Source organism: Apus apus, chromosome 13 (assembly GCF_020740795.1).
Source record: "Apus apus isolate bApuApu2 chromosome 13, bApuApu2.pri.cur, whole genome shotgun sequence".
Lineage (NCBI taxonomy): Eukaryota > Metazoa > Chordata > Aves > Apodiformes > Apodidae > Apus > Apus apus.
The window spans coordinates 15395470-15412987 of NC_067294.1; the positions used below are offsets into that span (position 1 = coordinate 15395470).

At 36.5% G+C, this 17518-nt stretch overlaps 1 protein-coding gene across 1 annotated transcript in view; it reads left to right on the top strand.

Annotated features, from left to right (window-relative positions):
* The window catches only part of DOCK2 (dedicator of cytokinesis 2), a 148185-nt gene that overhangs the window by 97352 nt on the left and 33315 nt on the right, over nt 1–17518 (top strand). Inside the window, exon 30 of the mRNA XM_051631280.1 lies at nt 11861–11939. Coding sequence (XP_051487240.1) covers nt 11861–11939 — 79 coding nt within the window. The remainder of the gene's footprint in view (nt 1–11860; nt 11940–17518) is intronic.

Here is a 17518-nt window from a genome sequence, read left to right on the forward strand (position 1 = left end):
GGCATATGCTTCTAGTGGCAGTGACAATGGCAGTGAGAGCTCAGGTGTCTAAACAGCAATTTCTGTCGTTCATGTACACTTATGTTCATGCAGAGGTTGCTGAGTCCTTCCCGGGGGGGGGGCAGATACATATATGCTGGCGAATGTGCTCATTCCAGGGAAGATTGTACATGATAGAAATTTCATCCTACTTGTTTCTCTGTCTGAGCCAGTCTTTGGCCTATAAAGGTAAAACCTAATTCAGTGCACATGCTTACGTTGCTGCAGCTGGAATTGGCAATTATTTTTAATGTAGCAAGAATTACTCTTAAGAAGTAGCAGGTTAGCACTAGAGTAACCTAACAGCCTCCTATTTTATTTAAGCATATCAAACCTTTCATGTGTAAAACTTTTTAACATCTGCATTATTCACCAGCATAGGATTTTTTTTTTTATTAACTCTGTGGAGGCAGAAAAATTGTCAATCCTTATTCAACGAATATGGCTTTGGGATTCACCTGGTGATATCTATATGGCCTCACTGATAATAGAAATTCATTTGTGGTCCTGTACATTTGGTGGTAATGCCTCCTTATTATTCTGAGCTTGGTGGGACAATTTGCTACAAGTAGACTTAGTTGCTCTAACCCTTATCCTGCATTGAACAAGGAAAATGAAAATATTTAAAGAAAAAAATTAGGCATTGAAAAAAAAAAAGTTGAGCAGCTCTTTAATGGTGCTTCTGCAAAGACCCTGCTTACCTAAATTGACCTGGCACTGTTTATACTCTTTGATTATGTTGCTGTTACCAAGGTTACAAGGAAATGAGCTATTGATCTTATACAATTAAGACATGAAAGTATCAGCAATTGGCAGGGTGGATTTTTGTTGTCAGTCTTTATATAAATTTGATTTTCTGTTTTTTATTTGTTTGGGTTTCTTTTTTTGGGGGGTGGAGGGTGGTGGGTGTTCTGTGAAAAAAAAAACAAAACCCACAACAAACTTCAAGCTAATTTAGATTTCTAGATGTGTCTTATTAACATGTTTTATAACAACCCGGAGAAGTAGGAAAGAAATAGAGGGAATCAGGCTGGGAGACTCTTGTAAAAACAGTGGGAAAAGAAAATATATATATTAAAAATCACCAAGAAAAATGTTAGCACAGCTCAGGTTTTGCATTCTTCATTCACCTGCTCTGAGTAGGAGGCTACATGCAGGCCTTTTTACAACCTGAAGGATGTATTTCACCTGAAGTGTCTCCCCTTTCTGAATTGGCAAGAAGATGAGTTACAGACCGTAGGGCATGTCTGTTGTGGAGCCGGGGCGATGCCGAGCGGAGCTGGCACTTCTCCCCTGGGAGCTTTCAGCAAAGCCTGACACTCTGCCCCCGTCAGCTCTTCTGTTTTGTACCTAGCAGGGAGTGTGGGCACTGGAGGAATTTTGCTGTAGGATATACTGCAGTACAGGAACATAAAATCAAAGTACATTTGCTTAGAGGCAGAGGAAAGGGAAGAGCTTAACTAGAACTGCAAGTTTGGTCCTGTTTGTGGATAAAAGGTGTTCCTAATAAGGGCATTCTAATTACTCTTATACATTAATGAAGACAGTGCATGCATAATATCAGAGATAATTCTACTAGATGTTAGATGTTGGTAAGGGAAAAAAGAATGAGAAAATTATTTCTTATAAGGTCCTGAGTAAATAATAATAACAATAATAATACTATATTATATTATTACACTATATTATATTATTATTAATTAATTATTGTTAATAATTTATTATTATTATGATTATTATGATTATTATGATTATGATGTGAAAGTCACCTAAGCAGGGACATGACTCTGTCTAAAGAAAGACAACATGGACACATTCATATACAGGAGAAACTGTTGTAGAAGAGTTGAAAGAATGGGAGTAGAAGCTTAATTAACTAAACTTAGTCAGGCTTTGCCTGTAGTGGGATGGAATTATTTAATTCAAATATCTTTAAATAATTTATAAGCAACTGAGAATCAAAAAGTGGAATGAACTGTTCCCCCTTTGCCCCACATTTTTTTGCCTTCTTCCATTTACAGCAAGATGGGAAGAAACAATTTTGTAGCATACTAGATGGGGCAGAACACACCGGGAAAAAGTAAAATCCTCATTGAGGTCACGAGCATATAATAACTGAGTTATTTTTGTGATCCTCTGTGGTAGATTTAATTAACTTTTGTTCTAATGAAGGTTGCTTACTGCACACATTGTAGTAGTTGCTACTGCTTGTATGTGCACTTGGTCCCACTTACGGTACTTAGACTATTGCCTGTTAGCTTATTAAAAGCAGTAATTCCTAGGTACATGGCATTTGTGGGGAAAGCCTTTGCTGTTCTAATACCTTGTAGTCTGCTTATCTCTCAGCTGCTCATAATTTTAATATAGAGACACATCATTCCCCCCAGGAAATTCTCCTACCTTTTTGTCAACATGACGTGCACGGGGAGTCAGAGTCACTGAATAAAAGAAATGGTTGGGGAGCTAGTAACACAAGAGAAGTGTTCACAGCCCTTCCTCTGGGCTTTGAAACTGTAGTTGCTCAGATGGGCTTTGAAAACACTTGATCTTACAGCAGCTACCTGGAATCAGTTTTGGTTGGTGTCCAGTCTAAGGTGGCTTGGTAAACGCTTTAATGGTTCTTATGTCTGAGTTATTTTTTTTTTAACCTTTTGGACAGCAGATTTAGGGATTTAAAAATAAAAGGAAATAGTTTTTCACCGATATGTTGCAAGGTTCCATCATATTTGCTGAAAATCTCCTGTGAGAACACTGTAGGGTATTTTCTAACAACAGTAGTCAGGCTTTTTCTGAAATATGTTTTCATTACCTATATATCTGAATGTTTTCAGACATGTCTTGAAGTCAAGTGTTCCCCAACCATTTTTAAGTCTGACTTGAAAGGTTTAGCACTGCAGGTATTGGGCAAAACAGCTGAAAATTTTGCCAATTTTTTTCATTTCTTATACTAAAAATAGCTGTTTATTTGCTGATGAACAGGTTTGTAACACCCTTGAGACCTGATTCTCATGTATCTCACGTGTTATAGTAGCATTATTAATTCACCAAATTCTCATTATATCTTCAAATTGATGCCACCTGCATCCCCAAATGCCTCACAATTTCTCAGACTATAGATCTTCTTAGTATTGTTAGGTCCTGACCAGCCAGCAAAATGAGACCTCTCACTAGCAAGGGACTGTAGCTATTTCCTTTGAAGAGAGGGACTGATTCCAGACCTGGGTTATTGCACAATCACCTGTGGATGGCTCTGTTAAACATGACTTCTGAAAAACACATTTTCTACACTGCAGGGTTCTGATCAACTCTACTTTGGATAGAAAAAGTAATTTCAGCATAGGTAGCTTCTTATTGTCCTGTGAATCTCAACAAAACTTTGCTCTGTGTGTTACGAGATGCCATTTTTGAAGTTGTAGTCGCAGGCGTTAAATAACAACAGCACATAACAAATGGAGGGGCTATTGGACTGCATTTTCTTTTCAGTTTTCCATAGAGAAAACCTGAACAGATGGTAGTCAGAATTTAAGCATATTAAGGAAGGGATTGGTAATAGTTCAGGAGCAAAGGGAAACTGAATACAGCTGGCAGAAAGCAGGGAAACATGCCTTCTTCCAGCAAGAAGCTTAAGTCTTTATGGGAGAGATGCTATAAATTATATTGCTTCTTCCAACTCACTAGATTTCATAGAATAAAAGAATATCTTGAGTTGGAAGGGGGAAACTCCCCAAATTAATGGAAATATTAGGACTTCTCAGTCTTGCACCTATCTGTTTGTTGAAATGAAAGCTTGTCATATCTCGTGGTTTAGAAATATTTGGCACTGTGGTGTATGTATTGTTGTCAGTGCACTTTGTGACCCTTCACAGGCACTGATGGATCTGACTGCATACAAGGTATGCAATTCAGTTGATAAGAATGTGTTATCCTTTACATCAGCCTGTGCTGTAAGATGGCATTCAATTTATAGCAATTGTGTTGAGATCTTAAAATCAAGAACAATGATTGAATTACAGAAATAGGAAAAAACACCTCCTTAACTTTAATTCTTTGATTATTAATAGCAAGGGGTTCTCTTCTCAGAGGAAATGTAGAGGAAAACTCAGATTTATTCTATCCAGGTATGCTTTAACAGTTTGCTTAAAACATTTTCTGGCTCATTATTTGTCCTGCAGTGAATAGAAAAGGGCCTTTATTTATTCCTGAGAGGGGGGAGGAAAAAAAAAAAAAAGTAGTACAATTAGTTTAGGTTAATTTTACTCTTGTTTTTCAAAGATGTACTGGGAGTTAAGGTTCATTTATGTAACTGAGGTGGGATGACAGTGTTGCAGTTTACTTTGTGCTAATAAGGCAGAATTTAGAAGGCTGATCTGCTGTACACAAGTAACTCCTTTCTTTGATCTTGTTTTCCTCTGGCGATTTTTAACTGGCCTAAGCACACTTGACAGAAATGCAGTTGTTTTTCTTAAAGTCTTGAATTTTCAGGGGGTCAGAATACATTTATTCATAGGCTTATGATTCATTACTTAACTCTGTAATGTCAATATATGAAAAAAGTATTTCAAAGAATAACTCTAAAGGCCTAATGAAAATATTCCTTTATGTACCTGTGCACAAAAGGGTAAATGGAATGTTATAACTAGTTCAAACTATTTGTACTGTTCTGTCATAGCTTTAAACAGGTATAGTCATAAGATGTGTCCTTGGACAGTTTGCTTTAGCTCCGAAACAAAGAATGTCCTTGCTGAAATGCACTTTCCCTGTTTATATTAAGTCCCTTCCAGAGGCAAAGGATGTTTTGTTTATTTTTTTGTTTTCTTGCTGCAGCATTTGGTACACAATGCCTCTGTGTTCTCAGATGTGTATCTCCTTTCCATTAAATCTAGGTAACCATTTCCTAGTTGTCTTTCCCAGACCCTACAAAAGTCAGTACTTGTCATAAGGCAAATGGCATAAGGTTAGTCCTGGGAAAATGAAATAAGGCAGATAAAGGGAAGAGGCAGTTATTGCACCGTGGATTGTAAATTTACTTTTGTGGAGAGTTATACTTCCAGCTGTGGCTGGTAGGTCTGACTGAGTCACTTAATACTTTGCCATCAGTTTTAAGCCTAGCAGAGAACATCTCTGCCATCTGTAGGTGTCTGAGGCTGGGTGTGCCTGATGCAACCCTGCTTTTCAATCACTCGCCTCCTTTCTAGTGCCAAATACTATAAGTTGCTTGTTCTGTATCAACTCTGCATATTGCTTGTTCTTACCTGTGTTGTGGAATTCTCTGCTTACCAAGAATCTGAACACTTCAGTATGTGGTGACTGCAGCAGATAATCTGCTCAGCAAGACAGGCTATTGCATATCATGGTTCTGGCACGCAATGGATGCCTAGTGTGGTTTAACTGCAGTCATTTGAACTTTTATCTGAGATGCAGAGATGAAACATGCTGTGAGATATCGCTGTCCCACTCCCACTGCAGAGCATCTCATCTTTCTTAGTATTAACTGCAAGGATGCTTCTGCTTCTGGAATGTGAATTCTTCTGAACTGAAAGCAAAGTCTTCAGGGGAGAAAACAATGCAACACAGAAAAATTAATGGTTAGTTTGATGTTTTTTGAAAGTTGTTAAGATAAATTGTTGCTTTTCAGATACAGCTTTGACTTGCATGCAGGAATCTCTAAGGTTCTTCACTATGTGTCCTGTTAGTCACTGAAATAGTAAATGTGTATTTTTAATCTCTCCTGTTACAAAAATTGCTTATCTGTTCTCTCTTCTGTGTAATTTATATCTTTCATGTTTAGTTTTTAATTGCTGGTCACTGTTTCGGTCATTAGCAGTTATCAGCATTTTGGACTAGCTAGTCTAATCCTTATTTAACATACCTTTTTCTAGTTTTGCATACAAGAAGGAAGAGGAAAGATGACAGAAGCCTACAAGACTATCGTTTTTCTATAGCTGCTTTTCCTTGGTGCATGTTTTGTGTTAACAATACCTATCAGATGTCTTCAGCAAAGCATTTTATGAGGATGGTGTTATCATGTCAACGTAAATTATGTGGGCATATCATTTCAGCCCTGTTATTTCATATTCCAGATTTCTATAATTGGCATACTAGCAGGACTGTGTCTATCAGAACTCAGAGAAGATCTTTAAAGCAAGTTAAAGCATCTCCTAGGCTTTGAATGAGCTGCCCTCTAGTTCCTCACCTGTGCAAGTGGAGGATTTGCTGGTGAAAGTGCTGATTGATCAGCCTTTGGGGATTACAAAAAAAACTTCCTTCTGACTTTACTTTGTGGTCCAAATTCATGGAATCATAGAATGGTTAAGGTTGGAAGGGGCCTTAAAGATCATGAGGTTCCAACCTCCCTGTTGTGGGCACAAGCCTCATCCAACCTGGCCTTGAACACTTTGAGGGATGGAGTATCTACATTCTCTCTAGGCAGTTTATTCCAGCACCTTACTACCCTCATGGTGAAGAATTTCTTCCTATTGTCCAACTTAAATCTGCCCTCCTCCAGTTTTAATCCAGTTTCACCCCTTGTCCTCTCACTCCCTGCCCTTGTCAAAAGTCCCTCCCCAGCTATCTTGTAGGCCCTTCAGACCCTGGAAGGCTGCTATATGGTTTCCCCAGAGCCTTCTCTTCTCCAGGCTAAATAACTCCGAGAGCACCTAGGGTTTGTGAGAAGTTGTGAGTTTTAAGAACTTTCCATGTCTTCATTGATTTTCAGATATGATTTAAAAAACCTCCATATATTCCAGCACCTTAATGGTTTATTCAGTCAGAGCTTTCACAGCAACACAAAAATATTCTTTTAAAGCTTATCTCTGTTTTTCTGTGTCTGATTATCCAGTAGAAGTTTGTACATTATTTTTTCCACCTGTAATTCATCAGCGTAATCTCAGCTTGAGAAGACACTGCAAACATTATTTGGAATTGGTACTCATGAATAATTGAGTGAATTAATTTAGCCTTCACCTCAGTACCTGAATTACTCATCTGAAAGTTGAAGCAGCTAACTCCCAGATTACAGAGTTCTGTGAATTTGAGAACACATTGAAGAGCATTTAACTGTTGTTGGACCACTACTTTAGAAGAATTCATGTTTAAAAGTCTGAGGAAAGACCAATTCAGAATTTTGGTAAAATTTTTAAGTCTGTACCTGATCTAAGCACCTTTAACAATATACTTTTGTGGAGTCTGAAGTGTTTGATGTTTGAAACTAGATGCAGAAAAAGGGCAGCTTTTGTACAGCCACATAAGAACAGGCAATGCCAATTTCAGTGGGGATTTTTTTGTTGCTGGTTTCGGTTTGTTTGATTTTGGAGGTTTTTTTTACTGTGATCACTCTGTTCTATGCAGCAAGGAGCTGATGCACTAATTCTAAATTTTTTGCTAAAAATAACTTGGAGTTCCAGATCTATATTTTAGTTTTATCACCTATTTGCACTTCAAAAGCAAGGATAATGTTCAGACTTGTTTTACTGTTGAAGAGAGTAATCATCATCTAAGGAACAGCCTTGAAATTCTACTGTGATCATATGTTGTTTATAAATACAAAATTATTTCTTTGCTCCATCTCAGACCCTCTCTTTTATTTCATCTGAGAGAATCAGTTTGAAATCATATTTTTATCTTAGAATGACTTAAAATTTTCAGCTTTCTTTCAAGGTAAAACTTGAAAGTAACTGCAAAAATGTTACCATAATCAAATATATGAGCGAACATATTTGTAGCCCTGTATGATTCTTAAAATTTAGGGAAAATGTGACAAGAGGACAATGTTAAACAGAAAAAACCAAAACAAACCACTTAAGGACATTATCTGTACAAGAAATCCAGATCCTGTGCTTTGGTCAGTCTGGGTTAGTCTAAACTTGCAAAGCAAAATCAATCAACAATCCCCAAGTTCAGAGGAAAAAAAAAATCTCTTCTAGAACAAAGGAAAATTAAGTTATGTTGCATTGTGACAAGAAAACTCATTTCTGCAATTTTTCTCAATAGTGACTCAAGTCAGACAGTACATATTGTGTTTTTCTGAGCTGGTCTAGGACATATTTTTTTACCATCTCTTTTCTAGCTCTATTTTCTCCATTATGTCAGTTATAATTGACAGTTATAACATCAGTTATAATAACTAATGTTATAAAGAATCATGTAAGGAATGATGACTTCTCCAATCAAATTACTTAGCTCTCTTCTCTTGGATCAATATTTAGTTCTTTAACTAGAAATATACTGTCACTAGTAATAAAAACTGTATTTTATTTTGCTTTCATCAAAATCTCAATGTTTTATAAATATCTGTTTAGCTTCGTACTTGTGGCTAGTTAATTCATATCCCTTTTTGGCGAAAGGGGAGACTGAAGGAATATAGAAATGAAATCATTGAGATAGGACAGCATGGCATTGACAGGAGCCAGGAATAGCATGCAAACTTACTACATAAGTGACTTCCAATGACAGAAATAGATACACCCTTTAGGCAAAATACAAATGCATGAAAATGTTTGGAACTTGACAGATTGCAAGTATTACATGCTTCTTACAAATATGTCATCCCAGTATGACAGATAAAAATATCAGTGAGAATGAAAGGGATAATCATGGAAAATTGCTTACATATAATTATATTGTCTAAAATCCTGTAAATATTTTTAATATTATCAGAAATGTTACAGAACGTTGGGTACCTCAGTATTTCTCAAGTGTCCTTGAGCTTTTCACATACAGCAAACATTAAACCACAAGCTCTTAGCAAAAATGTTAAATTCACCCACACGAAATATGCTTGTATTCTGAAATAGGTTTGCACTAATACATTTCATGTGTGTTTAAGTTATGTACTTTGCATGATAGTTCTGTGCTAAAAGACAAAGTACCTAAAAGTGGGAGTCTTTTCTTAATGCAAGACAAATTATTAACACCATACCAGATCCTGCTCAAACAGTGTATTTAGGTGATGTGTTTCACCCTAGTTGCTACAGTAGTGTGTAAATACACAGTAGTTGGGAAAGTTATAAATGGAGGACAGCCCCTCCTACCCCAACAAAAGATGTTCTGAGTGGTGAAGGGAAATGCTTCTCCCTGAGCAGCTGGAGCTGAAGAACTTGATTACATGAGTTGGCAGAAATATACTTTGTAAGTGAAAGGAGAATCTAGGGCAACGTGCATAGTTCTGCAGAAAAGATGTGACGCTAAAAAGGCCTTGACCCAAAACACCTACTCTGAAGACTAATGGGGATGCTGACAGAGAATAATGTGTGGGTGTCTGGGATTTTTATTTTTTTTTTTTCCCCAAAAAATATTACACTGTTTGTGTCAAGCATCAGTCACTTCTGTAGAACCAAATGTACCCATAGGGTGAAGTGTTAGGGAAGAACGTGTTCATTTTCTTGTGGGCAGTGTGGAGCAGCTTGCAGAGTAAATAACATTTTCCAGAATAAGAGTTGTTCTCTTAAAAGGCTGAAAAGAAAGTCCAGTATCCTGTTCAGACCAACACAGGCTCAAACTGCAGTGCAGTGATTATACAGGGGTTGATTAGAAGAGTGATGATCACCTGAAGAACAGTGTTGTCAAGTTAGGTGTCTTGAACTTGAATTGATTTGATGACACTCAGCATTTCACAGATCAGACCCTAAATTCAGCTGGCAAGATTAGCTGAGGTAGTGTTAGAAGGTAAGATCAGACTAGTCTGGAGTTCACTGGAAGGAGCTCATCCGAATGTGTGGGATGATGCAGTAGAGCAACACAGCACCCTTACCAGTCCCTTACCTTTCAATGCCCCAGGTAATACTATGCTCTTGTTAAAACTGCAGTGTCTCTCATCTCACCAAAACAACCAAACAAAACCAAAAACAAACAGTGCAACAAGGTGTAACACCTTGTATAAATTATTTTATTTCCCTGAGCACTTCAACATAACAGAGGAATGTTATGTAGATGGAAAGAAAATATTTGGGGTTTTGCGAAGAATGTTGTCCTTGTGGAAAACCATAGTCATGAAGCAGGATTTTGATCTGGTCAGTCAAGTTCTTGCTCTAATTGAAGCAGTGTGCTTCATTGGACTGTTGGTTAGTGGTTAAACAGGAGTCCCTGTGGTGAGCCTGTCAAAAGCTGAACTTTTGCTTTATGTCCCCTGTTAAGAAACAGTTTAGCCCTTGTTTTTTGTGTTTTGTTTTGTTTTGTTTTTGTTTTTTTCCTGTGTTGAAACAGTTTCATTCCCTGACCATTGGGTTTCTGGTGTGGCTCATCAACGGCTGTCTAGGGAACAGTGTAACAAGAGAGCTAAGAAGAAGTGACACACTGTGCTGTGCTCTCACAGCCTCCAATGACATTTCATAGTCCTCCCTTTACTTTAGTCTTCGATGTGTCTAATTACTTTTAAGCCAGTATAAAATTCAGGCGTTCACAACACCCTGTAGAAAACACTTTTGTAGCTGAGCAAGACCTAGCATAAAAGCTTTCTAGTTTTGCTTCTTTTCAGAGCATGTTCTGAATTTGTTCAGTGTTTCCCAGTGCTTGTATGAGCCTGTGACCATGTCTCTCATCCCCATAGTGCTTTCGATTTATGGATTCTACCGTATCCCTTCTCAGTCGTGTAGTGTCCCCTGACTAAACAAATCAGGTCTCAGGCACAACCCATCAGATGTTATTGGATAATTTCTTTGTCACATTTATTTGCTTGTTTTCTTCTCTCTTTTCTTTTTGTATTTGTTAATATTTTTTTGGAATGGGAGACCAGAATACCATGCAGAATCCAACACAAAGAGGCACAACATTCCTTTGACAGGAAGACCTTGTGGTCTCTGAAGCTTTTGCTAATAATTCTATTTATTTAATTTTTGCTTTTTCTAATGCTGCTAAACTCTCAGATGGTGAGGGTTTTGTGGTCCTGTCTGTTATAATTATTAAATGTTTTTCCTGATTGGCAATAGTTTACAGTAAGTCATTATGCTTGAACAGTTAGGATTTTTTTTTACTTATTTTTACCTGTTTCAGGTTTCAGTGTGTTTGCCCTCACAGTGTTGCCCATAGAAATATTTCAGCTTTTTAAAAATTTTATCTATGAAGAAGAGGAAAATGGATCACTCATTTTCGAAACTGTAAATTGGATGAAGCTGACCAATTTAAAACCAGTTTATTAATATTTAGAGGGTGGTTGTTGTTTTTTGTTTGTTTGTTTTTGTTTGTTTGGGTTTTTTTGTGTGTTTTTTTTTACAAATGTACCATGCTGGGAAGCTAGAGAAATTATTTAGTTTTATAAATGTGACTTAATCTCACTGCATTAATAACTAGCAGAAGTAGGTGTTACTTTTCAAGCTAGAGGGATAATGTTCACACTCTTGGAAGAAATAATTATATTAAGCTCTGAATGTGTTTTTATAATCAACTTGAAGAGGAAGATGGGCAGCAGTGTCATCCTCCCTCACCACCTGTGAGAAAACTGAAAAGCTGCTTTAAACTGGGAAAATGCAGTGGCAGCTCTTAAGAAATATTGTAAGAATAGGAATTCTTTCAGCTGTTAACCCCGTGGGAAGGGGGCAATAACACTTGTAAATTATTTGGGTTTGTCACATAAAGGTAAAATTGTGTTTGAAAGAATTGCTCTCTGTTTTCTCAAGAATGCAATGCAGCCTGTGGCAGAGGAAAAGAATTGTTGTTTCCTTTTAATCTATAACAGACTAGCATGCCATCCCTTGTGCTCACGTATGTGTGAACTTTGCTTCTAATGTCTTCAGTGGCTAAATGAGTTTCCATCAATAGTACACATGGTTGGAATAGATTCCCAGATATTACATTCCTCTGTATTATTACTTTTTTATTATTTTTTTAGGGTGTTCTTGAGAGCCATCAACAAATTTGCAGAGACAATGAACCAGAAGTTTCTGGAGAATATGAATTTTGAGGTCCAAGTAAGTATTTTGACTTTTTAGGCAGCATTTGCAGGTAAGATCATGGTGACTTGGAGCCTCATCTGGTGCTTTTTGAGTGTGGCAGGATTAGGCCATCTTTGATATGACGTGAAAATCATACTTTGATAATTTACGATAAGGCAGCCAAACAGATGATTTTGTACTGTGAGTCTCTCAGAACTGCCAAGCAAAAAACCTCATTATTTTTTTTTCCTTAGCCAGCCAAGTGTATTAAGAATGGCAATCTTGGATGTAATGCACGTAGCCTGTACTGTGTCACTCCTATTTATGTAGGGCAGGAAGAGCTTAACTTTCTTGGGTGCCTAGAGTATTTAACACTTAGAATTTATTTTTAACTTGTAGTCTGTCCTGAGAAGTCTATCTTTATTTCATTATTATCTCTAATTTTTTAGCTGTTCTTTCTGAAGTAATTTAAAATTAGGATTGTCTGTGGTCTTTATAGCTTGCTCAATAATGTTCTTCATAACTTTTTGGTCATGCATTTCAACATATATTTGGCTTCAGATAAAAATGAAAATGTCTGTAGTTTTTGCTTTCATTAAATTGTGATTAAAATATACCGTTCTAGAATTAGGATTTGTCACTTAATGCTGCTGATTGTGGCATGTGCTGTAGATAGAAAACACACTAACAAAGTATAGTATGAAAAAATCAACTAATTTCACTCTTCATATTAACTGCAGTGGTTTAAGTTAAAAAATGTTCCCTGATTACGAATTTCTAGTCTGTTCATTAGATACTAATATCTGAGAAGTATACATACTCTTTGTTGCTCTTAATTTTATTTAGTTTGAATGAAATACAAGCCAGTTTTCTATAAATTAAAAAATGAAGAGAACAGTGCTGAAAGATTCACTTCCAAATTTCAGTTACGTTTTCCAGTGTGCACTGCTACCTTTGTAGAACCTGTTTAGATTTGATATGACTTTTTTTTTTGTTTCTGTTAGTAGCTGATGTCATTAGCTAGGTGTTCTCTTTCTCTAAGGTGAGAAGTGTCTAAGAGAAGAGAGTTTTCACTCTACTGTCACTCTCAACTTGTGGTTCCACCAGCTCTGGCTTTGGGAGCCTTGCTCTGCTCAGTATTTCCATTCAGCAACTGAGCACGTCCATGTCAGCATCCATTGCCACCATTAATGCCACTTGATTCCTTGAAATTACTTTTTTTGTGCAACATCCCACTTATAAGGTTTCTGATTGAAGATGGCAGCTTCTGGCATATTAGGGACAGGGAGGACTGAACAAACAGAAACCATTTTATTGTGATCAGGCACAGCTATCATAGGGTTTCTATTTTGGAAAACAGAGTGCTATTGATTCCCGTTCCTGCCTACCTTTCCTCTCTGTTAGCTGCAGTTTTACAGGGCATTAGAAAGGATTATATTTCTAAATCTGTACTGTTACAGCAGTCTTAATTTCATATTAATAATTTATATTCCTGCCACAGAATTTTATTATAAAAGGCATAGTGCACATTCCCTGTCAGTCTGATTTAAAAGAAAATGCTTATGCTTCATCTTTTTCCTATCTTTCTTGTAAGCACTAGGCAACATTGATAACTGAGAAGTAATTAATATACTTTAGTATCACAGAGTTGTGCAACTTTATTTTTACATCTTTGGCTAGAAATGCCAAAATCAAAAGCTTCACTGCACTAGAAATACACAGGAAAGATACAAGCTAGATTGTGCAAATATATATGTGATAGTGATTGACATAATATTGTACATTTGAAAGCTATCAAACTGCAGAGTTCATCTTTGGTCCTTTAACCAACAAATATCTGGGTCTTCCTGCAGTCACCTTTGCTAAGTAATTGATTTTGTAATGTTCATCAGAAAATTCCTTTGGGCTATAGACTCATTGCTCAGAAAGGAAAGAAATTCACAGGATATCAATTCTGGAAGATTTTGCCTACATGAAACTAATTTTTAGTGTATAGTGCCTTATTTCAGAGGTTTGGGATATTTACACACATAGGAAAGGTAGAAATAATTTGCAAGTATTTTTTTAAGTTGCATCATTAAACAAGAGGCATATGACAAAACCAAGTAGGGAATGGAACTGTTGCATTAAAATCTTCAAAGACTGGAAATGAATAAAATGTATAAACTAACCTTTGTTAGTTTATATAATGTGCTGTTTCTTCAAAGCTTCTGTAAACTTATTTTCATTAAACTGCAAGTTTTCTACCTTTGTTCTGTCCTTTTGAGGTACATAACCAATGCAAAGAAATTTCGGCAGAGGTCCTAAAATATTTTGATAATTCTTTCTTTACTTTGAAATGCTTAATATTCTCTCTTTCATTTCAAAAAAAACACCAACACTACAGCTGTCATGGACCAGTCTCTATACGGCAGGAATAAGCCCTAAATAATCTGTTTGTAACTTGCAGAATTTTTGAATGACCTGTAACTATGAAAAATGTATTTAAGAATCCACTTAGACAAAATGCAGTGCTTCTTTTACACAGTCTTTAATGTTTTCAATTGCTAAATTAGTCTGTATTTTTAGTCTTCACATCTTGCTAATTCGTCTGTTTAGCAGTTTGTATTTTTCTAGAGTGATATTCTAAAAGAAAATGCAGAATAACCTTTATGAATGTTGGCGTGGAGTCTTAAGACTTCATTATGCGATCGTGTGTGCTATCTTTGTGACTGAGTTTCAGTAGCTGTTATTGATCTAATTAAGCAATTTATTTAAAACAGGAGTTGTTTAAAACTGTAACTATAGTAACTACATGGAGTTTGCAATTAACCATACATGCAGGAAGTTTTTAAGTGCCACTTTTCTACAAAATCAAAGTAATTAACCCAGTATCTATCTGAAATGTATTTGTCTGCTGGTCTTAAGGGGCTGAACTTGCTTTCAACATAATTTTTCAAGAAAAAAGTTGAAACACTTATATTTGCAATCTGAAATTATTATTATTATTTTAAAATTGAAAAGTCTTCTGAAGGCTTCATTTTTCTCCTATGTTATCAAAAAGAATTAAGCACAGATATCTGGAGAGAAAACAATGGCTTGAATGCAGGCATTAGTGCAAAAGAGGTGTTGATTTAAAAGTGTGTGGAGGAGAAGGCAGCAGCATTGACTTTTGGTAATTATCCTGAAAAATCATCCCGATCTCCACCTCTTTGTGAGGTGGCAAGAGGTCTCTGACTAAATCACTTCCACATTTTCCAGTACAGCAGCTGTCACATTTTCTAGGGGGAAGGCAGCGTATGTTTTCTGGAAAAAAAATTGAATGAGAGCACCTCTTTTTTTTTTAAGTCCTCTTAGCCCTCCATTGAGGGGTGCTGACGTTCCCAGGCTCCCTAATCTGTGGTATCACCGTGCTCAGCCAGCCTGTCCCCACATTTTGAAAAGTTAAAACACACTAAGCCAACCTGTGCTGTTACTGGCACATGCTGCATCTTAGTAGGAGTTTGCAATTACAGAGAAGGGTCACTCCTCAGCTCTAGCTTTGTACGCTGTCCCTAGCCAACACCTCAGCTCAGGAGTTCAGGTCAGCAAGCAGCAAAGTGAGAGTATCCTGCAAATGAGAGCACAAGAGCTCTGGTCCTCTCCTGTCCCTGTGCTCCTTCACTTCAGCCTTGCCTCTGTAAGATAACTGGCTGTTCAAATGCAAAACATCTTGAAATGTCATTCTGGGCTAAAAGAAAACAAAGGTCTCATAAGCATTTTTTAATATATATTTTAAAACTATGTTTCAATAATCTTCTGTATTTTTTTACTTTTGAGAGACTACTGTGCCTTGCCTCACAGGGTCTTAAAGTTATTTTTGGTACTTAAAAGTTTGCAAGGCCTTAACTGGATTATGCTGTTGGAATGCAAAGGATTGTATTTTTTCAACCATCAAAGACAAATGGGAATGTGTTTTATAAACAAGGATATTGAGTCTTCAGGGTGTGTCTCTGACAAAGGTGACATTGAACCTTGAATTAAGTGAATGAATAGGCCATGAACTGTAGTAATTCTCCCCACAATCTAGAACAATTTGAGAAATTTTCCATTTTACAGGTGTAACTGTTATATGCAAAGTATCTTCCCTAAAGATCCATGTGCAGCTTCTAAAGGAACTGAATACTCTAAACTGACCAAATTAATCTTCTAGAATTTTTGATAGGGCTGGGAAATGAACCTATCAGGGCACAAATAACATCTATCCTGCGGGAAAGTGCTCTTAATTACTAGGTATTATTAGTATACTGTCAAAAATTAGATTTGAACACTCTTTCAATGTTTATATTGAGGGAAGGGAAGCTGCTGCCTTAGTAGTACTCATATCCAAATGCAGTTTTTAATAAGGCTATGATTGAATTGGGTGAGTTCAGAGCACCTTTGAATGGTGTGGTATATAACAGATAAATAACTGTCTCCAGTGAAATGCTACTTGAGTCTGTAATATCTACACCAGATAACTCTGCTGTCTGGACTGTAAATACTTAAAGGCAGAAGATCTACTAAAGGCTTGTAAATAAGCAAGTCAGCTAAGGAGAGCTTCATCTGGGCCTTGAAGGGGGAATAAATTAGATGTAGGATCTTCTTCACATTATATGGGATGGTTGAGAATTTTATTTATTATAGGAAATGTCTGTAATTTTTGTGTGGTTTTGTGTGTTGTTATCCAGTTTTCCTAGTTATTTGTGCCCAAGAGATTATTCCAGGTTATAAAGGACAAAGGTAACTTAAAATTTTGATGGAACATTATATTTCCTGACTATTTAGTGTGGTTTCCCAATCTATGCTTGTTTTTCACAATACAAGATTAAAAGCTCTGTAAGTATGTGTTTTGTTTCCATCCTTTACATTGACACTGAATACATTTACTGTTGCCTTTCTTATGTCTCACTGATACCCAATACCCATATTTTAATTGCAACTGTGTTTTTAAAAGTAGTGCCTAAAGCCATTGCTGTCTGCTTAGGAGCATCTGAAAATAATATTTACTTCCTTAAATTGTGCTTCTGACAGAAGTTTCTTTTTTTGTTTCCATTTCTAAGGTGGGAGAGAAGTGCTTCATTTTGATTAGCTGGAAAGCAAGTTATTTGCTTTCAGAAACACAGGGTTGTGCATTGGAAATTTAAGGGTTTTTCTTCTAGTTCAAGTACATGGCTCAGTACTAACAGTAGTTATTTAGGGGTTTAATTTGTTATTGTTTCATGTAGAGAGCTCTTAAAATACATGGGAATTTCACACAAATTGTTCAGTTAGAATCCAAAGAGAAGACAGAAAAAGCCTTTTGAAGTAGGTCTCAAAAACAGGGGAATTACATTGGGTGCTTTTACCTCCATGTTGTAGAGATTTGCTGACATGAAGTGTATTTCACTGGTCCTGCTGTGGTTCATGGTTTAATTTTGTGAGCTAATGAATCTCATATGAATGTTTTCTTTAGCTATATTTGTTCAGCTACTGTGTTCTTAAGAGTAAATGTGCAGGAGTGGTTATTAAAATCAATCTTTCTTGCTTTTCTGCTAATTGCATAATACTAATAATGCACATCAGTGCATAATATAAAAATCTCATATTACTTGCATCATTTAGTTTAATAAATTATT